General features: G+C 40.9%; 1 protein-coding gene across 1 annotated transcript; it reads right to left on the reverse strand.

The window, feature by feature from the left end:
• Positions 1–596: 596 nt before the first annotated feature.
• On the reverse strand, positions 597–12,748 carry MAL2 (mal, T cell differentiation protein 2). The gene is made up of 4 exons (XM_083826432.1): positions 12,260–12,748; positions 9,996–10,166; positions 4,841–4,999; positions 597–2,499 (listed from the first exon to the last, which is right to left on the reverse strand). Exons 1-4 carry the CDS (start codon positions 12,392–12,394, stop codon positions 2,428–2,430), a joined length of 537 nt encoding a protein of 178 aa, XP_083682558.1. The 5' UTR covers positions 12,395–12,748; the 3' UTR covers positions 597–2,427.
• Positions 12,749–24,084: the final 11,336 nt, after the last annotated feature.

Consider the following 24,084-nt stretch of genomic DNA (forward strand, 5'->3'; position numbering starts at 1 on the left):
AGGGAAAGTTTCGCCTTTTCTCACTATGCAAATAAAGTTTCCATGCTATGCTAACTGCACTCTGCTACCTGGGTTGCTTCTACAAGTAGAGTAAGACATTTAAACAGCACCCACTAGTCATCATCTTTACACCTCAGGTTTGAACTCGGACATCAAGTACAAAGGCCAGCTAACCTTGGACAACTTTTTAATTGACACCATGTGTGGGTTTCATCCTCTGTAGGTTTAAATAGGCAAAAAGCTAAGATCTTTCCCCCATCGTCCCAGCTGGCTGCAGGTGCTGTAGCTGTGCACTGTCTGCAGTGTGCCGTGCACGTCTAGGTTCCAGGGTGACGGAGTAACCACACCAAAGCGCAGCGTCCATTTACAGTGTTGTTGTAGCTGATGTTGCTCTTCTCCTCACTGACATTCATGCTGTACCACATGGCAAACCACTATACAAAACTAATACCAACGTAGTCGTGCCTTCTCAAGAAATCTTAGCCTTAATTTTGTACGTCTAGCACCACGTCTGAGCTGCAAAGTAGTTTTTTTGATACTTTCCAAACAGAGAACTAATAACAAGACTTTAGAAACAGGATTAATAACCAGACTGCTGCCATAAACACATCAAGTAACTTTAATGCTGCTTAGCATAAGTCCGTTAAACATTTTCATCCATATACTCCAGTGTAAATGTATTTATACAATATGAAGTGTTTTAAAAGTATATGGCTCTAGATAAAACATTCACAAAACACATTTTAATGCAAGTAGAGGATTAGAAAAAAAAAATCAGGCAGAGTATAAAATCCTTGGAAGATAAAATTTTCAGAAAAGATATACAAAACCATCCCATTGCAATAATTCAGGACGTGGTCCCAGTAGTTGGAAGGGCGGCTGCTCACTGCCGTGTCACCGATAAAAATCTCTATCCTGGGTCAGCAGGGACTGACAGGCTCCACTGATGGTGGCTGGCTCTCAGAGATCCTTGTTCCTGACAAGTCTGGCAAAGTAACCTTCAGAGCAGATACTCTTGCTGGCTCAAGGAGAATGAGTAGGCCCGGAATGAGGGAAGTCCTGTCTTCCCTTACCCAACCACCGCTGTTCTCTGCAGAATTGTAAGGTGCACTGGCAAGATGCAGTGAGCAAGTTGTTCTTGAATGACAGGGAACCTTTACGTTCCCACATTATCAATTTGGCACTGTTCACAAGAGCAAAAAAAATATTTACTAGCATTATAAAAAAAAAAAAGTTTGCCATCTGCCAAACAGGATGAGTGTTAAGGAACAGAGTGCAACACTATCGTTTCGTTAACTTTGTATTTATAATATTGCATGTCATTATTCAACTGGGATATTCAAAGGAGGCTCAATTAAACTTCATTCCTGCCAAAAGCAAACTCCCTCATGGGCGGACTGCTTTGCATTCCACTGCTTTCAGCAAGATGTTACATAGGCATCTCTCCAAATAAAAACACCTTTACAACACCGCAGGTTTAAGATGTAACAAACAGCGCACTGCAAGAATTGAGGTCAGACTACATGCACCATTTGGTAACATTCCATTCAAATGAAGTTGACTCACATAATAAGTAACAAATGCAGCACTTGAAGTAACAAAACCACAGCTGTACTTCAACAAAGTAAAACAGTGCAAATATTCCTGTTAAACAAAATTATATCACCTATATACACACAACACAAATGCACTGTTTGTTTTGCAGTATAAATAGATCTGATTGAGCTAAATGCCTAAAACTAATGAACTACTGTCTGGCAGTCCCAGACAGTTTCCATCTACAAAAGAACACAATAAGCTTTAGAGGATCTGATCACCATAGCTGAATATGGTTGTAAAATAATATCAAAAGATTGCACTGCGTGGATATTTAAAATATTTCCTCTGTACAAAGTTAATAATTTATACTAAGCTGATACCGCAAAGTCAGCTTGGGCTCTGATTATGCAAGGAGCAGCACACACAGGACCAATGACTCCACCAGGGGCCTCAAGGCCCACCTGTGTGGAGCGCACTGTAATGCTGCAAAGCACTGAAAGCCCAGTCCCAGGACTTAACAAGGGGGGAGCTTTTTAGCTGCCTGTGCAGGTAACATGTCTGTTTAGCTTCAGCTTTCTTCCTGCTCTTCTGGTTTAGCACTAAAATTCTGCTGTCTGCTCATGACATCTGTTTATCCCTGAACTCTATAATACTATTCAGTGAATTATGTTTCTAGGCCCCAACAAAAGTTAAAACTAAAAAAGGAAGAGACAGAAACACGTCTTCTGTTAAGGAAATCCTGATTAGGGGTTATTTGCATTTCAGCACTTGAAAACAGATTTTAAGCAAAAAAAAAGTCTTTTTCGGAATTACATTACAGTAAAACAGACAAGTAGTATTTAATTTGATCTGAAGTGGAACACTCAGGCGTTAAAGTCTCTTCAACCGCTATAGCTTCCATCTCCTTAATGCCATGGCTGTGCTGCAACCATAACAAACAGCTGTTGCAAAGGCAAAAATCTAGAGGAGTAGGGGGAAAAAAGAAAAAAAAAGAGTGAACGACACATTATATTGATCTACTTTTTTTTTCTATTCCAAAAGAATACAGCAACACAAATGATTCAAAAGGTATCTCCCCCATGCAAAATTCTTATGGTAAAGACAGGTCTGGGATCCTCTCAAGTTTACTCACGAACTTCTCTGTTTTAAACCCATGTTACTGCTTTTAACTTAGTTGCTAGCTGCAGAAGATATTTTGAACTAGGATCTAAACAGAACATGTTCAGAGGTTATGGTACAAAATAATTGTGCGTACTTACATCTTATATTTCAGTTTTGGAAGTTTTTAGTGTTTGATCAGAAGGCCTCCAAGTGCATGCCTTTACCAGCAAACAATTAAGGAGACAAACTTCTAAAGAGCAGAGTTCTTTACTTGCAGAAATACAGAGATTGATTCAAATCTGGCCTCCTTAACCAGATAACCAGACACTAGAAGAGATTCCTAAGAAATGCCAGGAATCTGCTGCTGCTCAAGAACTAAATCGAACAGATAGAAACTGAAGGCCATACCATGGCAAACTCAATTATATAATATAAAACAGAAGAAAAAAGTTAGACATTGAATTGTTGAAAAAGATAGTTTCTCATATTGTCCAGTGCTGATGATGGTCGCTCTCCTAGAACATACAGATTCAATCATGTGATAACAACCTTGCTTGCCATACAAGCGTTAATGTGATAAATCAAGTTTTGAAGAGATGCTACATCCTAGAACCATCACTCATAAAAGGAACAGATACATTTCTAATCGCAGTATACACATCTAAGAAGTAATTTTAAAAGACAAAATGTCAACAAGGCTTTATCTCTTTTTTTTTCCTCATGTAGATCATACGATTGTTTTAATGAAGTGTTTCAAAGGGTCACAATTTTCTTTTCTCTGTATGCCCTGACTTTCTAATTAGATACTTTTTGGAAAAAAATAAAAAACACAACAAAGCTAAAGACTACAGTATCTGATTTGCCATTTCCCAGCATATCTTAATTAAAAATCACTGAGGTGAGTTACAAAAGAATGTCCTTCTCCCTATCTTGGCAGGGATTTGAGGGTCATGAAGAACTGAATTATTCTTAAAAATACTATGGAAGTGGTAAAGAGCTTCTTGGAGTCCTCGGTATTCTATTGTCTAAGAAGATGACTGTTGACTGAAGAAAAATATTTTACCTTTTATTAAGTAGGATCTGAACATACTAAAACAAGGACTGAAGAGCTACACAGAAGTGTAGAATTTGAGATATTTAATAGAAAGTGCTCTCTCAGTTTGGACACAGCTATGAGATACCAGTTCTGTCTGTGTACCATTAAATGTGCTGGAGTGTGTTACTGGCAAGAGGGTAATGGCAAGGCACTTAGGACTTGGAGACTGACACGCCCACCCCACCCCTTGCCGAAGCAAAGGGTTTTTCCTTTATTTTCCTTCAGAGAGAATGTAAACTTTACACCTTAGGCTCATCTGTTTTTATCCTAAGATAAGCTGAAGGTGTTTACAGTGTAAAATTTGTGGTTATCCAGTTCTGAAGACAACAGATACCCACAGAGTGTTTTAGAAGGTTAACAAATACATAGTGTTCCCTGAGGTATGTGAGATGCTCTTGGAGGTTAAAAAGAGAAAAAAAGCTCAGTAGTTTTAGTCCAGTTCCACACCTCTACTTGCCATTCAAGAGTCCAGCCAGGGAGAAAGGTAACGCCCGGTGTATTTCCTGACTCAGCTATACACACCCACATCACCAGATACAGGGATTCAGCGATGATGTAATTGCAGTGATAAAAAGGAAGTCTGAGATTAGGCTATCAATAAAAACACTCTAACCCTTGTCATAGGTAACAGCATGGCCCTTGCAGCTAACTTTTGTATATTTCTTTGAAGTCAGGCATATCTAGAGCTGCACAAAGAGCTAGTCCAAGATTTTCCCCATGGCATGTTCAGGACTACCTAAACAGTACCAAAAATCCCAAGCAATTACAAGTCTGAGCGCAGGCTTGGAATTCACACCTGATGCTTTGATGAAGGCTCAGTTTTTATCTTTTTCTCCTATTCCAACAACCACCATTGCTTTTACAAAATATCTCATCTAAAATTATAAGCTGTAGTGATAATATATTTCAAATACTATTGTGAAAAGTACCCTCCGAGCATCTATCACATTAGCTTTGAGTAACGGCTTACTGCGATATTTTTTGCATGCCACTGTGAAAATATTTGCTGCTTTCAAAGACAATCACTTCTCCCGTTTTGAGTAGTTGGCTACAAGGACTTACAGCAGACTTCTGTCCCCAGATACAAGTTAATGAAATACATACCGAGGCTGCTATGCTTATGTTATATTCATGATCAGCTAGAATCTTCTCGTGTGTGGTGGAATTGAATCTGCGGGGGAAGTGATGCAGAGATGTGGTTGCTGCTTGCAGCAGAAAAGCTCCAAAATAAAAGACAAAAGTAGCCCCATGGAAAAGAAAGTCCTGAAAAGCAAAGAACAGATTGAGTCTGTGCTGCAACATGCACCTAGTTCTTCTAGTCTCAGTGCAAGTGAAAGCCAACACTGAAACCTGAAACAAGCACTGATAACAATAACTGTACGTGAGCAATGCTAAATCCATCTGAGAGCTTAAACAGTACATGTTTTCACAACTGCTTGCAATTACAAACTCACTAACATAATTAGTAATAAGACAACCCTCCCTCTCCCCAACCTCCATATTCTTTCAAATTAAGAGGCATGTGCTCATCTCATGTACGTGTGCTGACCTTTTAGATCACTTTAAAGCAATTGGAGCTTACAGAACTCTCCGTTCATAAAGCTCAGATCAAAAAGAAGGGACATAGAGGCTGACTTTATCACAACTGAAGCAGGACAGTACAAACTTGCAGTTCCCTGAATCCCCTCTCAGCTACAACCTCAACTCCAAAAGCTCCCTTTTCATGCTTAAATGTTGCTTCTGTAAGTGTCCAGAAACATGCCAACCTTGACACAGCTGAAGTTTACTTCGTGGTACAAAGTCCAAGTACTGAGGCACTTCCTCAACTCTCTCTGTTTTGGCTCTACACAAAATAGAGTAATGTGGAGGTACTTTGTGATCCTGCTGAATAAAATGCCTGGGACTTAACAAGAGCTAGGATTTGCTTTATATATGTCTCTCTCCTGCTCTTCTCTAGGCAATTCGCTGCTCTGTAGTTATTACTAGCAAAGGACAAGGTTCAGACATCCAGCATTTCTGGATTCGATGACTGGTGTACACAAAAAAAGCAGGTTTGGTGCCTAAATCTTTCTGTGGCTTGTGCCTCAGAGTGTTCCATGCAGCAAGATCCAAGACATGTTCCAGTACAGTTTGAAGACATCTAACGTATTCTTCCAGCATCTCCCTCTGTTGCTGAGTCTGCAAAGCATGTATGTGCACTGCACTCAGTTCCTGAGTCCATACACCACCTGCTGTGTGTGTGTACACATGCAGGTCTGCATAATTTCATATATTATACACAAGCACGGGTATGCTTTTTTTGATGAAAACCATGATACAGTCTATCTCGAGTCCATCTCAAGTACAAACAAATTCATTGTGGACTCGTCATTGACGTGAGTGCAATGGACTACCAGTATGCGAAGAGCGAGCACCCAGGAGGAAGCATCCCGTGTGGCTCATCGCAACAGCAGACAGCATTCATACACACAGAATTTATTGTGCATTACCCTTAGCTAGTCGCTATCTGACAGCAAGGCAGGAATGCTCTGCATTTCCCTGCTTAGAAAACATTTCCCAGATTAGAGAATTGTTTCTTCATAGGTGTTAGATTTTATTTTATTGTTATTATTAAAAGAATTCCTTTCCAAATTAATTGGTTGTTTCATATTTGATAGCAGGTATAGCTACTCCAGTACTTACACTCCAGTCAGTTTTGGCAAGTTATGATCTAAGCGGCTACTAACACTTTGCAATTCCACTTTGACCAGGAAATAATTTTATCTTAATTAAGAATCATTTGAGGCTAGGTCATAGACAATACTGCTTTTCTTAATGACTGCTTATTACTGAGAATACAAGTTTTGGCAAAAACAGCTGCAGTAATTCCCAACTTCAGGTCTTCTATCTTGGCTGCTTTATTCATTTATTTATTTTTTATACTATTACTTCTTTAGGAGTACCACCAGGAAACGCCACTGACATCCACAGAACTAAGAGAAGAAAGGAGGGCTGAGAGCGGCTTTACAACCTAGCTGGATGGCTGTCATGTCCTGGGCTTGCCAGAAATCAAGGTTTGGACAGGAGACACATTCTCTCAGCCTCCTGCTCTCCCCCAACATCTGTACCTCATAGAAAAAAATGCAGGGACCAGCAGCTGCTTGTACATGAGAGTGATGGAGCACTGGAGAACCTATAGTGCTGTGCTGCAACTGGGGAGGCACTTCTCTCCACCAGAAGCTTACTGGTTTGGTTTCCCCTGCTCAACTGAGCTGGCAGACAGACCTACAACTTCCACAGACAGACTGCATGCAGGTGTGCGCTCCCTCCGTGACAAACCCCAGACCTCACCATGACCCGACATACAAATTTCATAGCACCGGAGTTCAGCAACTCAAACGGTGCTCATAAATCCATAGATAATCAAGGACATCCAGTATTTTGGGGCTACTAAATACTGGAAGGAGCACAAATAGCTCCATGAGGAAGATGGTGCTGAATGCATGCAGGAGAGGTATTTTCACAAGACAAACTCTTTCATTTCCTCCATCCTCCTGCTGAAGCCTCTAATTTCCTTCTCCTGGCAGCAATTACAGTGAAGCCACGTAGCATCAGAAAGGTTTCACATTCATATGGTTAGGGTTTCTATGACCGAAAAAGCCAAGATGTTATTAGGGAAGGTGGTCAGCTTTGTTTTTAATAATTGTTAGCATGGTGCCTAACTCTCCACTGCCTTAACCCTTGTATAATCATTGAAGCCTCACACAAGGGATATGTAAAACAGGACCAGATCTGCGTGATATGTTAGCTCACATCTAATTTTGTAAACAAGTGTGTTGTGAGTCAGGTCATAAAGAAATGTATTTGTCATACCATCTGGTCTAATACAGTGATGTATTAAGGTCCTTTTTTTTTTCCCAACTTTTCACTGAGTAGCATTTTATTTTTTAAATATCTGTATGAGCTCAGTGGAGCTACTTATGTCATATGGCATTAATAAATGCAGGTCTGTCAGAATCTCAATCTATTTTTCATATTTACACTTAGCTTTCCAGAGTCTGAAACCACATTTGTTCATGAATCTATAAAGGATGCATCTATACTCTCACATAAACAAGCCATGACTCTTCCTATTTTTCCTAATTTTATGACCTGTAATGTCTGAGTTCTATTACAAATTTAATTTCTGAAGTACCAAAAACTTGTATTTATATAAGTGTGCCAACCTAAAACGAACACGTATACCTCTGTATTGTGCAACATTAAAAAACAGTTTTAGTATTTCTAGTAATTATTTATTTGAAACAGAAGGTAAAAATCCTTGTGAAGTGCTACTAAAGAGTTTAGTGCCAACAAGTCACAGAACATTTGTGTGCCTAACGATAGTGGTCAAATGATACATCTACTGTTATTTCTGTTGAAGACTGGAAGAGGCTGGATTTATGCCACCGTGCTAGAGATAAAAGGATTCACACTGCATTTATTTAAGATATTGACTTAGTTACGATAGCTTTTTGGAGTAAGTTAGAGTCCCACGGGCATGGCTTTTATACAGCTCATCTAGCATTTCCTGGCACGGAAAGTTTCTCACTGATTTATCAAATACAAGGGGAGAAAATTAATAGTACAACCAAGCACTACCAACGCCAGGCAGCCAATGTGCAAGGTAAAAGATTGTTTTAAGATGAGCATTTGCAATCTATAAAAGACTCTGCCCTTACACAGCAACCCTTAAATGGATTAATGATTGTAAATTGGCAAATAGTTTCAATGAAACCCAGGACACTATTAATTTACTTCAGTTATGCACATGCTCAAGGGTTTTGTTGCGTCATAACTTGTGAGGATGTCACAGCGTAAATCCCTGTAACACTCTCTAATTGTAACTCATTATTAGCTTAATTACTGCCTGTATTGTGCTGGAAAGCCAAGACTGTACGTATGTGTATTTGCTTTAATAGAACCCAGTTTGTTTTAATAGAATTCAGTTTGTTACTACTGATGGACTTGGATGCTGTTGGAGCCTCAAATTTAACAAAGCTCTATGACTTTGCTTTAAAGAGTGTTTGTTTCAAAGGACTGTCTGTCAATAACTTGAACAGACAAACAAATATACTGATAGTGAAGAACACAAACACAGCTATCATCAAAAAAGTGTCAGTAAGAGAACTAAGGCACACAGGAGGAAGGAAAAGGTGATCAGCAGTTAAAAACAGACATGCTTTAATATTTCAGAAGTTTTGATCCTTTCAGAAGACTTTTATTTTTGATAATTCCCACTCTGATGACAGTTTTGCCACCTGTTTTTATTCACTCCCAGCATTATTAGAGAGAGTAATACCACCTTGTGCTCAACTACTTGAGCACTAAAAACCTCAAAGTAAAAACCAGTTTATGACAACAAAGGAGTACATAAATTAGCAGTCAGTAACCTCATATATCCACGTTGCTGGTAAAAACCAGAACCAACAGCTTCCCTTTTTTTAATAGGAAGGTACAGTCTGTGAAAACTATTGGCACAAGCCATAATGCTCCATTACAGCATGAATTAAGTCTTGTCTTCACACTGGAGAAAAGCTGAAGAGAACATAATGAGGTCTGTAATTTCCCCAGATTTCCCGTAAGGAAGATAAACTTATCCTCAGAAGACGGTAAGCTGCTGAGGCTTATGCTGACTTTGACTGCCTAAGATCTAACAGCCAGTTGTCAATGCTGTTCTGGAACTGACCCCCAAGTCAGATAAGACTTTCTTAGGAAGTGAAGGAGACTTCTTGGGTGCTTTAGTCTGGTGCCATTTCAGACAACCGCATCACACAATGCATTCAAAATCCGTATTGTTTCCTTTTTAATATTACATACAACTTTTTACCTCCCATTACTCACTTCTCTAGTAGTCCAAAAATATTTTCTAATTTCTAGTCCATAATTATTTCTGACCATCTAAACCAATTTGTTGTCATGACTTATTAAACTAGCTCTTTTCCTGCTGCTCAGGCTTTTTATGTGCTTATAGAGGACAAGTACGCTGCTTCAATCTGTTTCAAAAGACAGGTTCTTTCAGCTTTCATCATAAAAGAGGTCTTGTATTTCCCCTGTCATCCTTGTGGCCCTACTCTGCCCTCTTCCAGTTTTGAACTCCTTTTCTGAGAAACTTCCTGTTAAACAGAAGCCCAGGCATTAAGACTTAGGATAACTACTTCTCACAAAATCATTTTCGATTTATAAAATAAACATAATCCTTTAAATATATATATAAATAAATAATAAAAAAAATTCTTACTGTCTGGTTCCAGTTGACGGCAATTCTATTTGCATAACCGAAGAGGAACACACACAGGAACACGATGGAGAGGAACCACGCAGTCACCGCTACGAACATTACCCATCCCTGCAGCAGCGGCAGTGGAACTTTTGTAGATGCTACCAAAATCCAGACTATTGTTCCAAACAGCTGCAAGGAAAGGAATGCAGATGATGAACTGACAGAGAACTTTCATTCAGTCCCTTCTAACTCAGAATTAGCACTTCGTATCACACATCAACAAGCCCTCTGACTACTTTCAGGAAAACAGAGGAAATACTTCAAAAGTTCTCAAAGAGTACAAGTGTTGTTCTGAGAAATGATAGGCACTAAGTGGAGGTTAAACGAAGCCCCTCTTAAAACAGTCTTGGCAATGGGATTTACATGCTCAGGTGACTTCTGTGTTGCTGCTGAAAATGTTACTCTTACTGTCATTTATAGGGAAAGAAGAAGTGTGAAAATATTCCACACACACACATATATATACACAACTATGTGTGTACGTATATAATGTATACACGCATACACTGAAGTTAGCTTGATGAGGATGCACATCAAATTTGGATTCAATCTCATACTGTTTAGTTTGGTAGTCCTAAACAGATGAGATACATAAAGAAGATGAAACCACATCTTTATTAATGTATTTGTAATAAAATGCTGAAAAAGTGCACAATAAGTAATAAAGTGAAAGAGAAAACTAGATTATAGAATAAGGTGAGTTATAAATTATGTTGCAGTAACTAGAGAAATGTACATTTTCCAGAAGTTATTGTAACCAGAGAAAGAACACAGCATCACCAATTTTTTTGCAGTATGCAGATCTGAGCGAATGAGTAGTAGGGATACTGTGCCATAAGGGACTGATGGAGCTTTTACTTCCGCTGTCGGATAGCTACAATTAATTTCAAAGCAAGCTACCACTTTCTTATTTAAATCCTACAGATTTAAAACTACAAAGTCAGAGGCTACATTTTCAGATTCAGGTAACTTCCTTGAGAATCAAGGTTGGAAGAGCGATCCCTTTCAAAAGCTGCCTGCTATAAAATTAGTTATAATTGGTTAGAAAATTAGTTGGGTCCTCTCTCGTGTTACGTTGCTGCACCATGCATGTAAAGACACACTGGCAGTCTCAGTTCAAAACTCCCAAGGGTTTCGGTATTAGCCTTCAAGTTGTTCTTTAGGGTTCCTTTTTTTTTGCTGCTGTGTGACAAACCGCTTTCTCTAGTTTCACAAGGCTGCAGGTGCAAGTCTGTTACTTATTGACCAGACAGCAATGGGCAGTGAGGAAGCAGAAGGGATAACAGAAAGCGTCTGCTAAATAAAAAGCAGATACACATGAAATGTTTTCAGTATTTTGAATGTGGAATCTTGTAGGATTCTTTAAAAATAGAAACAAAAAACAATGAAAAGAGAAAAAAAAAGAAATCTACTGCAGAGATTGCTAATCTCAGCACCCAGGGTTGTGCAATGTCCCCAATACTACAGCTGTCCCCTTCAGCTCGCATGGCAAATGCCTGCCAGGTTAGCCAACCTACTTAACCTTTTGTGCCCACTGGCTCAGGCCCTGATTCAGCGCCAGGACTTGGTGCCCAGCTCCTTCCTCAGGTGCCGTTGTACAGCTTGCAGGGTGGCACCTAGCTCACAGACACACGGACTAGGACGCCAAGTAAAAAAAAAAAAAACAACTCTTAATAAAATCAGTTCTGCCAAGATTTCTCCCCCCCGTGCACACTAAGTAGTGCCACAGTTGCGCAGAGACTGAGCTCAAAGGACCTCAGTCCCACATAAATCAGCACGGCCTTACGCACACACAAATTAAGCACACTTGCAGGAGTTTGCACAGGACCTGTAGCACAACCAGCGTAACTTTTCAGACAGATTTTTGGGTTCTCAGCAGCTTGAGCTCCCCCTGCCACCCATCAGGACGGGGCTGGGGGGATCAGCTCCTCACATGGCCGGGCCGGACCGGGGGTGCCCGAGGCGAGGTGGGGCGGGCCGGGGAGGGGGGTCCCGGTCCCTGCTGCCCTTCCCCGGGGCACGGAGCAGTTTTCCCCCCTTTTTGGGCTGGGGTAGGAGCGGCGGTACCTCCCCTTCCCTCCTTCCCTCCCTCCCGGCGGCTGCCACAGCCCGCCGCCCTCAGCCCGCTCACAAAATGGCAGGTGAGGGGCGACGGCGGGGGGGGGGGGAGGCGAGAGGAGGAAGACTACGGTGTTCCCCCCCCCCCCAAAAAAAAAACTCACGATCTCCAGGAAGATGAAGGCTCCCGAGTAGGTGCGCAGGATCTCCAGCCCCGAGGGCAGAGTGACCCGGGGGGGCGGGAAGTAGGCGGCGGGGTTGGGAGGAGGCGGCATGGACGAGGCTCCCCTGGGCAACATGGTGCTGCTGGTGGTGGTGGTGGTGCCGCCGAGCGGGGACGGCTGAGCCGCGGCCAGGTGGGCGAGGAGGAGGAGGAGGAAGGAGAGGAGGAGGAAGAGGAGGAGGAGGAGGAGGGAGCAGGTGCGGGCGAGCCCGTACGCACCGCCCCGGCCGCCTCCCTCCTTCCCCACCCCGCCCCGGGGCCGGAGGAGCTGCCCCGGTGTCCCCTCCCGGGACTCTTCTCCCGGCCAAAAGCCCGCAACAGGAGCCGTGAAAAGCAGGAGCAGGTTCCTCAGGAGCCTCTCAGGCCGGGCTGGGGGCCTCCTGCTTGCAGGGCACCGCGCTGGGTGTTTGCTCCGGATTGCAAAACCGCCCGTTCGGGAGTCCTGAGTCAGTTCCAGCCGCGTTTACGTGGCTGTTTCCTCATGCCGATCTGCAGAAGGTGGTGATTTACCTTCTGGTTGTAGATATTTGAGGCTTAGAAATTAGGAGGCTGCATATTTTTTTTTCCCTAAGGAGCCTATTTGGTTTACCTGTTCAAAATACTGAAAGCAATCACGTGCATCTGCTTTTCGTTCAACCATGCACAATTACTAAAATCCAATAGTGTTTTACTAAAATCTAATAAATTTAGTGTTTACTAAAATCTAATAAAGTGTTTTTCTGATGTAAAAGTTTGGGGTAGATATGGGTCTAGAAAGGTACATGGTTATCAGACCACATATAATGTATTTTCTCATTCTTCTTAGTATGAATACCTTTTCCAGATCTTTTCCAGATGAAGGATGTAGCACCATCCAGCATTTTTGTTGTTTTTCCCTTTGTGGCTTAGGACAGAGTCACAGAGCAGCCCAGGCTGGAAGGGACTTCAGAAGATCATCAGGTCCAACCTTCATGGGAAAACGGAGCCTAGATGAGATTGTCTTGCACCCTGTCCAGTTGCATCCTTAAAACCTCCAGTGATGGGGGTTCTGCCCCTGAGGTTGTTCTGGTGATTGATTATTCTCACTGTAAAAAAAATCTTTCCTTTGTCAAGATGAAACTTCTCACGGTGCAGCTTGTACCTGTTGCCCCTTCTCTGTGTGGTTCCTTGTGAAGAGAGAGCCTCCATCCTCTTCGTAGCCATCCTTTTAGTGCTGGAATACTGTGATGAGGTCCCCCTGAGTCTTCTCCAGGGTTAAAAGATATGATTCCTTCAGTCTTTCCTCACAGGGCAGGTTCTCCAGCCCTTCGATCATCTTCCTGGTCTCCTTTGGACCCTCTCCTTGTCTTTTTTGAATTGCAGAACCAGAACTGGACCATGTGCAGACTGCCAAGCGCTGAGCAAAGTGGGAAGGATCACGTCTCTATCTCTGCTAGTAGCGCCCCTGCAGAAACAGCTCAGGATCTGATTTGTCTTCATGGCTGCAGTGACATCTCACATTCAGCTTCTTGTCCACCAGCACCCACAGGTCCCTTTCACCAAGGCTGCTCCTCAGCCACACAGATCCAAGCCTGTACTGGTCTTGTTGGTTATGTTGTCCCAGGGCCAGGACCTTGCACTTTGTTAAGCTTCATACAGTTCTTGCTTCTCCCAGCCTGCCCAGGTCTCTCTGTAAGATGGCACCCATTCTGATGTGTCCACCTCACCACAGTTTAGTGTCATCAGCAAACCTGGCGAGGGTGATATCAAGCCCACCATCCAGATCACTTATGAAGATGTTGACCAGCATGGGCCCCAGTATTGATCCCTGGGGGACCCCACTTGTGCCTGGCTGCCAGCCTGAGCAAAAACCATTAATTCCACCCTTTGAGTGCAGCCTGTTAGCCAAATTCCTACCCAACTCACAGACCACCTGTCCAATTTGTATCTTGCCAGTTTGTCTAGAAGAAGACTGTCAGAAAAAGTGCTGAGCGCTTTGGTGAAATCCGGGTAAACAATACCCACTGCTCTCCCCATGTTGACAAGAAGATATTATTTTGCTCTAGAAGATGATGAGGTTAGTCAGGCATGATTTGCCTTTGGTAAATCCATGTTGGCTTTTCACAACCACCTGCTTCATTTGGTTTGTAGTTGTTTCTAGGAGGACTTGTTCTATTATTTTCTCAGAGGCTGAAATAAGACTTAAGGTGTCCACTAGAATGAGTAAGTACTGTTTTATCCAGTGTTTCTGGGTGTTCATCCTCAACATATTCAGCTGAGATTTTAAAGATAATGTTTTAAGAAGGTTTCGTGCAGTGTAGCTGCTCTGAAGGTTGAACCAAGAAGGGCATTAACATTGTATTCCTTTGTTTTTAGATGCACAATGTCTTTCATAGGTTTGTTTTTTGTGATGACAAGAAATATTTTAGCTTGAGATGCCTGTCCTCCCCACCCCAATCTAAAATCTAGGTGGGGAAGCAGTCAGCTCCTCTAAACACATCTCATCTGTGCTTACAGCATACCTAGTACGTAAGTAGGATGGGGTTACTTCTAAAATGCAGTAAGAGCAGCTCAGTTTTTAAATTATGGCTTCTAGAGAAGGAAGAAGCAACAATTTGTATTTTCTTGTGCTCTCTCCTCATCGCTACACCCATTGTGGCTGCGTGCCTCTTCCACTCTTAAGATGTGGGAGATGTAGGGTTGAATTTCTGTTAGGTTAAGGGAGGCACTGAGCTGGCCTCCTCTCTTTCTGAGTGCTTTAACCTGTTAGTTATCAGATGAGAAGAGGGATACCTCTTATTCCTCCTCTGGACATATTTTAGAAATGAACATTGTGTCCCATTCATTCATCTTCAGGGAAGAATTCCAGGCTCTGGAGGCACATGCCTACAGGTCCTGACTTGGGTGTGTTTTGGAAGGGAATAGGATTCAGACTTGTGCCTAACTGATGAGGTGTAGGTGGTTCTTTCTTGGGGCTGCGTTCTGGAGACCATATGTCCAATTAACTTAACAGTCTGGTCCTAAATCTGTTGAGATTGCCCTGCACAGGGAGAGATCTGAGTGGGTAGAAAACTGTGTTGAGCAGTTTATGATTTAGAAGAAGAAATGTGATTATCCTTCTCTTATGCAGAGGAAGTACAAATAACATTTGGTCATAAACATTTCCATCTTTATTATCCAGCCACACAATTAATCTGTGTGGACTCCAGCAGCAATAGATTATTTTTTTCTTGTAAGTACCATTCATTTTAACCTGCACTTTCCTTTTAACACTGATATTCTTGACTTTTACGAGGTTGTCACAGTAAAGTCTAAATTTCACTGTTAGGTATATGTATACACAAATAGTCTTAAAGCAGATTTATAGAAATCCTTTTTTTTTTTTTTTTTAATAAAAATAAATCCTACTCATTTAAATGAAAGCTGTTTAAATGATTATTACTATGTTTGGGCAGTATACATTACAATGCCATATGTGATTCTTTATATACTGATTCGGATACTGTTTGAATCTTTTAAAAATCTGAAGTCAATAAGGGATCAGTATCAGGACTGCATTTTTAAGTTTCCATGGCAAAAGCATCCATTGGTGCTGGACAGTTGTCTTAATAGCATTTTAATGTAAATAATTGCATCTAGGCATGCTACAAGGCAAACTAATGATGCGGCTTCAAGTCCACTGGAGTTGATAAGTAGACAGAAGTATATTGACTCACTCTACATAGGAAGGTCTGTTTATACAACCAAAGGGACTAAAAACTTCTCTTAATTAAAGAATTAAATAAAGTCCAAGCTTCCCCTTGATGTTCTTGAAGTGCTTATTGCATCCTAATGTGAAGTTGGGATTGTCACAGAACTGCAAAATCACTTTCTGTCATTTTTAGATGATAAGAATTATCTGCAAGGAGAGGAGCTAAAAGTAAAATAAATTAAAATTCCAACATTTAAAAAGCCCAAGTGTATGTAAGTCAGTACACATGGCAAGTCAGTAGTCAGTGCAGGGAAAACACCAGTAGAATGAAACTTGTTTACAGGTCTGTAGATTGTTGATAGTTAGTGAGTCATTTTTCAAAACTAAGAGAGAATCTTACATATATTTAGCTAGACTTGCTGCAGAGTATATGGCTGAGGAAGTTAGATAATCTCCAAGATGCAACAAATGTCATAGGGTGAATTAATCAATTGATGATTTAAATTCTAAGTATAGCGATGTAATGTGTATATCTTTAATATGTATTGAAATAAAAATATCTGTTTCTGAAGAGAGAAATTAATATTTTGAAAAATACTATGAAAATTACTTATATGGATATGAAAATTACTTATATAGCAGCCCTATGTAGCCATATTCAGACTACCTTTTGTGATGTTCAGCATTACACTTCTGGAAGAGCTGAACATTTAAAATGATACTAGGGTAGTAGGTGGAAGTAATGTCAATGTAAGAATTTATGGTCTTCATCTTATCTCTGTGTGTTACAAGAACCTCTGGAAGCAGATTTAACTTTCACAAAGATGATCAAGGGGTTGGAGCACTTCTATGAAGGCAGGCTGAGGGGTTGTTCAGCCTGGAGAAGAGAAGACTCTGGGGAGACCTTACAGCAGCCTGCCAGTGCCTAAAGGGGACTACAGGAAAGCTGGGGAGGGACTCTTTGTCAGGGAGCATATGGATAGGACAAGGGTAATGGCTTTAAACTAAAAGAGGGTACATTTAGATTAGTTATAAGGAAGAAACTCTTTATACTGAGGGTGGTGAGGCAGTGGAATAGGTTACCCAGAGAATCTGCAGATGCCTTGTCCCTGGAGATGTTCAAGGCCAGGCTGGATGGGGCTTTAGAAAAATAGAAAAAGCAAATACAAAGCCAGAAGTTGATTGTATGACATGCAGACTGTTTTGTTTATAGATTAATTCATTTAATATGCTCCTGGAAATTGCATACAGGATTCTGATCTCATACTGGCGGAAACTGGGTGTCATTCCTCTTTAGCCAGTGAAATTAAATTGGCATAAAACTGTTTTGCATAAGATGAATGACAGGGAAACCCTTTTGTGTAGTGTGTTTGCCCAGTGGTAACAGAACTTTACGGTCATGTTTGGACCAGTGCATATTATGAATTGGTGTGTAAATACCACATTGTTGAGGTTTCTTCAGAGGCAGCCTAACAATTTTTATTTTAACATGCAGGGCCAGGCTTTTGATTGCATGCTGGCAGTTTTTGCATCGCCTAACTAAAGGAAAAATAACTGTTGAAGTCACTTGCGTGATCCAGTAAGACTGCATTTAGGATGCTTGCTGAAAAGAGGGGATGAAGACTGAGACACTGGTAGTTGGACTGCACACCAGCAATACTTACTGTTTTTTTCTCCCTGCCAGCCTCCAGGTCTATGGTGTAAAAGAGGAGCAGTTCAGCTGGTTGCAGATGAACCTAGGTTGGCCATCATAGGCTGGAGGATGTCATGTAAGTGCTGCCAACGCAGGATGCAGCGCAGTGCCATGCCATTAGAGCTGCTGATAGCATGGGGCTCTTCTTACTTCTCATCAGTCAGAGCTTCATGGACTCATCTTTAGTCGTAATGTGTTGGCCTCTGATCTTATCTCACTGGTCAGAAGTATGTGCCTGGTGTTTAGATGAACTATCCATGCTGACAGAGAGTCACTTTTTTTCCCTAGTTGCACTTTATTTGCTTTTGGGGGACTGTTTGTTTTATTGAGTGAATTCCTGGCTAAAAATCCAATAGAAGGCAAAGGGTAATTAGGCAAAAGACAAAGGTAGCTTCATTTTCTCATGAACGAGTTCAGGAAGGAGAAGCAGGGAGAGAAATCAAGCAGAGCATTGCTAGCTAGTTGAGGGAAGTGATTGCCCCACTCTACTCTGCAGTAGTGTGGCCTCACCTCAAGTACTGTGTAGAGTTTTGGGTGCCACAATATCAGAAGGACATAAAACTATTAGAGAGTGTCCAAAGGAGGGCAACAAACATGGTGAAAGGTCTAGAGAGGACGATGTATGAGGGGCAGCTGAGGTCCCTTGGTTTGTTCAGCCCAGAGCAGAGCAGGCTGAGGGGAGGCCTCATGGCGGCCTGCAGCTCCCTCACGAGGGGAGCGGAGGGGCAGGCGCTGAGCTCTGCTCTCTGGGGACAGCGACAGGACCCGAGGGAACGGCATGGAGCTGGGACAGGGGAGGGTCAGGCTGGGGGTTAGGGAAAGGTTCTGCACCCAGAGGTGGTCGGGCACTGGGACAGGCTCCCCAGGGCAGTGGTCACGGCACTGAGCCTGCCGGAGTTCAAGAAGTGTTTGGACAATGCTTTCAGACACAGGGTCTGATTTTTGGGGTTGTCCTGTGTGGATCCAGGAGTTAGAAGTCGATGATCCTTGTAGGTCACTTCCAACTTGGGATATTCAATGGTTCTATGAAATTAAAATATGTTTGTAGACAAATGCTCTGTAATGTTTTGAAATAATATAAAAACTTTTGCAAAAGGAGCAAGCCTTTAGATTTCAAAACACCGGGAGTTTATTCAATTGTAAATAAGGATTAATCTTAGTGTAAGATAAGGCCACATAATTAGGCCTTATCTGATGACTATTAGTAGGATGGTAAACATAACTATTTGAATGCAATTATGGGCATCATTAAGTGAATGATAAGTAACCTCTATATTTGTAGTTTCAGTTTGCTTAAGAGAGTAGGATCTTATTCTATTGGCATCTGTTGCTCCTTACGTTAACTACTGGAGTTATAAGGCTGAGAGGGAGCTCTTCGAGCCCTGAATAATGGGCAGACCCCCAATCCTTTTTCTGACAACACTTCATCTCTGGGTCTTTGACCCTGGCATCCAGGAATCTTACACCTCTGTTGTTTATGAGCTTTCCTGTGGTACTTCAAGCTGCACATAAGTCAGTGTAACTGGGCTTCTGCCAAATCAGGTGATCCTGTTCCCCCAACCATGGTTTACCTCTGCCTCCTTTGTATCAGAGCTAGTGTAAATGAGAATACCGAGTGGGTCAGACCAAGACATAACTGTCCTTTTTTTCTCTTTGATTGATTAGGCTTGTGCTGAGATTGATTAGTTTTCAGTACTAACAAATTGGTTTAAAAATAAACGCAGAATTTATGAGCTGAATACACTGCTATGTTCTGTCTTCTTTATGGAATACGCCAAACGTGGATTTTAATTCTCTTGTAAGATGATAAACAGAAAACCATTATTATGATTTTTTAAAAGATTTTCTGAATAATACATAAATAAGAAATAGTAATGCACCCAGCTGCTAGAAGCCTTCACATGATGAGCCATGCTTCTGCATCTTTAAAACCTGTGCTACTATAACCATACTAAATAAAGAGAAAAATCAGATCATCACAGGGATCTGCTTATGCTGAAAGAATATTGATTTCAGTATGAAGTTCAAATTGTTCTTAAAGAGGAGTTTAAACATATAGGTGATATATGTATAGGTGATTTTAGTCAAATTAGTATCTGGAATTTATTTTAGTTAGACAAATTTGAAGTGCTTTAATGAGACAGATTTACAGGGTTTTACATCCTGGAAAACTCCAAGGGTCTCAGTAGAGACAAATAGGACATATGTCATCATTTGTCTCATTTTTTTTGTGTACTCACGGTAAGCACAAATACATGTTCTGTCACCTTGAATTTTTTGAGCTTGTCTGTCCACTGAAATGATAAACTCCCAGGGGGCACTCAGATGTTTGCAGGAGCTTATAGAACACGAACCTTATTTCTAACGCCTGATTTTCAGATGTCAGATTGTGAAACACTGCCCGCTAGTATACTTACATCATCTGAAAACCAGCCCTGATACCGATGGCAATTTCCAAATGGTAACTGTTTCTGGTTCACCCAAGTGCTGAAGCAACATCAGAAGTTAGCATAGCATGTGAGAACAGTATCTTCGTTTCAAAACACACTGTGAGTTTGGGAAAATATGTGATTACTTCCATGTGTATAGCAATTCCACTCTGGGGAAAATTCTGGAGGAATCTAAGCTGCAAATGCAATGAACTGGGAAGTATTTATAAACGCAATTTATGGTGAGTATATTTTTTCAGGCCTATTTCAACTACTCAAATCCTACTGAGCTCAATGTCAGGTTCCTACTCAACCCAGCTTCAGGTTCTTACACAATGTTTTGGTAAGTTTAAACATTTGATCAAGTAGGTCTTGATTCATAGGAAAGCAAACAGGTTTGAGGATTTTTTTTTCCTACTTTCATAAATCCCAAACCAGTTACACTGCATTCCTGTTAGCATGGCGTCCTTCATGAAGAAATAAGTATTACACAGAGTATGTATGCAATTTTTGAATAGAAAACAATCTGTAGTTCTATTAGCATCCTTTAACTTCTGATTCACAGAGGAAGGTGAAGTGTTTTGTGCTGTCCTCACACTGAGACACGCTCTGCTAAGATGTGGTTCAGACTATGAAAAATAAGTTAAAGACCAACTATCTCACTTTCACTGTATGATTTTTAATGAGACAACTACAGCAGTTACTCACCCAACTAATGCTAATGAATATTTTAGTTCATTCACAGCTGCTAATACAATCTCATGTTCATCAGTGCCTGATCTTGTGCTTTTTTTCCAGTCATCTTTTCACTTCTTATATATGCTCCTCCATTATCATGAGTGTTGTCATTCTTAACAGTAAGTAACTCTTCAGAGTGGACTTGCACATTGGTCTTAGAGATTCTGAATGAGGGGAGGGAAAGGGAAGATGAATTAGCTACCAGGAAAATTTTGTTATTTATTTACAAGATAGTAAGTGAAAACTAAAACCAAATGAGCTTAAAAGAGCAGCCTCCCTACACATCTCTGATTCTAAAAAAAAATATTTCATCTACTCTGGAATCTGATTTGGGATGGGATCTTATGTTCACATACCCTTCTGAGTGTTTACAGTGTGTAGCAGTGCATTTCAAATACTTGCCTTTCCATTTTCGGCTTACCAGTAATTTTGTGGAGCTGTTTAAATAGCTTAAATTTTAATCCACAGGTATTTAGAGGAAGGAGGAATCAGTGGTCAAAAAACACAGCTCATTAATTTTGCGTAATAGTAAAAGAATAAATAGGCCAGTATTCTATGCATTATTTTACTAATAGAATAGTTTAATTGCACTGAAGTTAATGTTTATATGGTACTTTGAAGTTATAATTTGTTGTGCTGGAATAATGTAGTGTTCATACACTTCTACATTTAGCTATATTCTACTTGGAAAGAAATTATTAACCTAGCATGAAGTCCTTGGGGTTTCTGGTACACAGTGAAAAAAAACAGGTGGGATCCGGCTGACCAAGTGCTTATGTGTATCTCTGAGCTATCTGGCTAGACCCCCACTACAAAGGGAGAAAGAAACAGACACATTTGAAGCACAATTTTTTTCATACTAAAGTAGATAACTGGAAATAGATCACAAATCATTTGTGTCCGCTTCTCACCTATAAAGGAAGTTTAGAGCAACTGCACCTGATGTGGACATTTACTTTGCAGATTCTTAAACTTAGGTGAGAAAAAATGCCTAGACCAAACTAGTTCAGTGTTTTCTGCAGTGATTTGAAAGAGGATAGAAGGGCTGCTTAATGTGATTTGAATAGCAGTCTGGGCTGGTTGATTGAAAGGACTGACTAAATGTAACTTCAAGGGACTGCATATGCCATATGCACGTGTACCTGGTTCCAAGCACGTTTGACATGGTGAATGGAAGATGTTGTTATGCTCTTTTTCTTTGCCCTCAAAGTCTATGCTTTTCTTTCTGTCAAAACCTAGCAGGCTAAGTTCTTAGAGCAAACCCATTCGGACTTGATGCTGTATCAGCCTACCCTGGCTTCCTTCCAGAGACATCTGAGCTTCCCAGCCCCTTGTGTCGGTCACCGTGCGGGTGGTATCTCAGAAACAGTTGCAGCCTTGCACATTTGGTGGTAAAGTAAACACAAAGCAAAGGTATGACCTTCCTTCTTGGATCTATGGCAGACACAAAACTCTCTCCAGCCTTCCCCACATGCACTTAACTGCCTAGAGTCTTCCTAGCCCCACAGAAGCAGTTGTGATCAGCAGGTAATCAGTGGAATCTGCATCTATATTTCGGGTTCTTTACCTCAAACCTAAATAACTTCTTCCCTCTGAGTACTTCCTTCTGTGTCCCAGTCTGGCTCTTCTGTAGAAAATCCTTTCTTTCAGATTTTTGCTAACCCTATTAGCAAAAAAACCAACCAAACAAAAACAAACAAACAAAAATGAACAAACAAACAAAAACATCTTTGTCAGTGTAAGATTGTGCTGTGTTCCTACAAGACTTTCTCCAGCTTCTTCCCCCAAAACTGGTCTCCCAGATGGACCAGTGCAGGGCTGGGCTTCTGAGGTGCTCTCTTTAACTTTTTCCAAATCTCTCCTGACTAAACTATGCATTCTCTCAGACACATGATCTGATTTTTTTTTTTTTTTTTGTGTATGTGTGTGGTCCCTTGGGGATCCAGGAGTTGGACACATTAATCCTTGTGGGTCCCTTCCAACTTGGATATTCTATGATTCTGTGTTGTCTGCTGTTGTTGTTTGTGTGTTTGTTTGTTTTTGCTGAGCCATACGGGCAGCTAGCCCTCACTTTCAGCTTTTCTAGTAAGCCTCACCTCCATTGGAATAGGAACTGGCTGATACTATTGTCCACACACAGAGAAAATTGCCTGACTGCCATGACCAAAAGAGGATGAATATAGGGACTAGTAATACAATATGCAACCTTATGTCTCTGAGTTACAAATCAGATCCCTGTGTGTTGGGAGGAACCGCAGCCTGAAGTTTCAGAATTTAATTAGTTATATGTAATTACAACAACTAGGAAGGATAAGCAAGGACACCTATCTTATAACCTTCAATCTCTGTGGTTCCTCTGCTTCCCAGATTCCTATAGCTACTTGGATAGTTTGATGTAGAGTTGTTCTGCTATTATTATTATTATTATTATTGTTGTTATTATTATTATTATACTGCTCTTATGTTCTCTTTAGTGAGTCTTTCAGTGGTATGGTAGGATATGGCATGTATAGTCGCTATCATCTGTCGCACACTGTCCTGTCCACAAAGAAAATCATACGAAGTGCAGTCATATACATTCCCTGCATGAACTTTAATATGTCCAGTGTTATGTGCCTATATATGGAAAAGGTTCATATCTGAGAAAGTAGGAATGAAAAAGTGCACCTTTCACACACTTGTGTGAGATTGTAATTGTCCTTGTTTCTAGAGAAAATGTATTTCTACCTCTTCAGGCACTGAGAAAGCTCTGTCTCTTGCATATGTGAACTTTCAGGAAGCTCTGGGGTTCCTGAGTTATTGAATTCAGATTTCTTCTTGATCTACTGACAGCCTTTCAGATTTCCTCAGACAAGATTTTAAACATTTTCAAGACCTAGAAACTGGCTCACAGTGGGAAAAAAATTCCTCGGCTCACATGCTAAGTATCCGCCAACTCTGCATTCACATTTTTCTGCAGTGTTTTACTTAATTTTCTCCCAACTGACTGATCATCATTGTTGCTCCTCCACCCTCCACATGGTGTAGTCCCACATGCTCAGGGAATGTTGTGGGACAACTGGTACAAAGACTTCCATTGTATGAAGTTGGGAAAATTAGCATCTCTTGCTGGACAATACTTCACTGATAGGTTAATGAAATAGCAAAGACTTGAAAAAACTAGTAAGGGGAAAAAATGAACAGAGGATTCATGACTGAAATCTATTTTCAAAAAGACATTGCTTACATTTATTATGCTCTTAAGGACTGAACTATGT

The sequence above is a fragment of the Anser anser genome (genome assembly GCF_964211835.1).
Source record: "Anser anser genome assembly, chromosome: 2".
Taxonomy (NCBI): Eukaryota; Metazoa; Chordata; class Aves; order Anseriformes; family Anatidae; genus Anser; species Anser anser.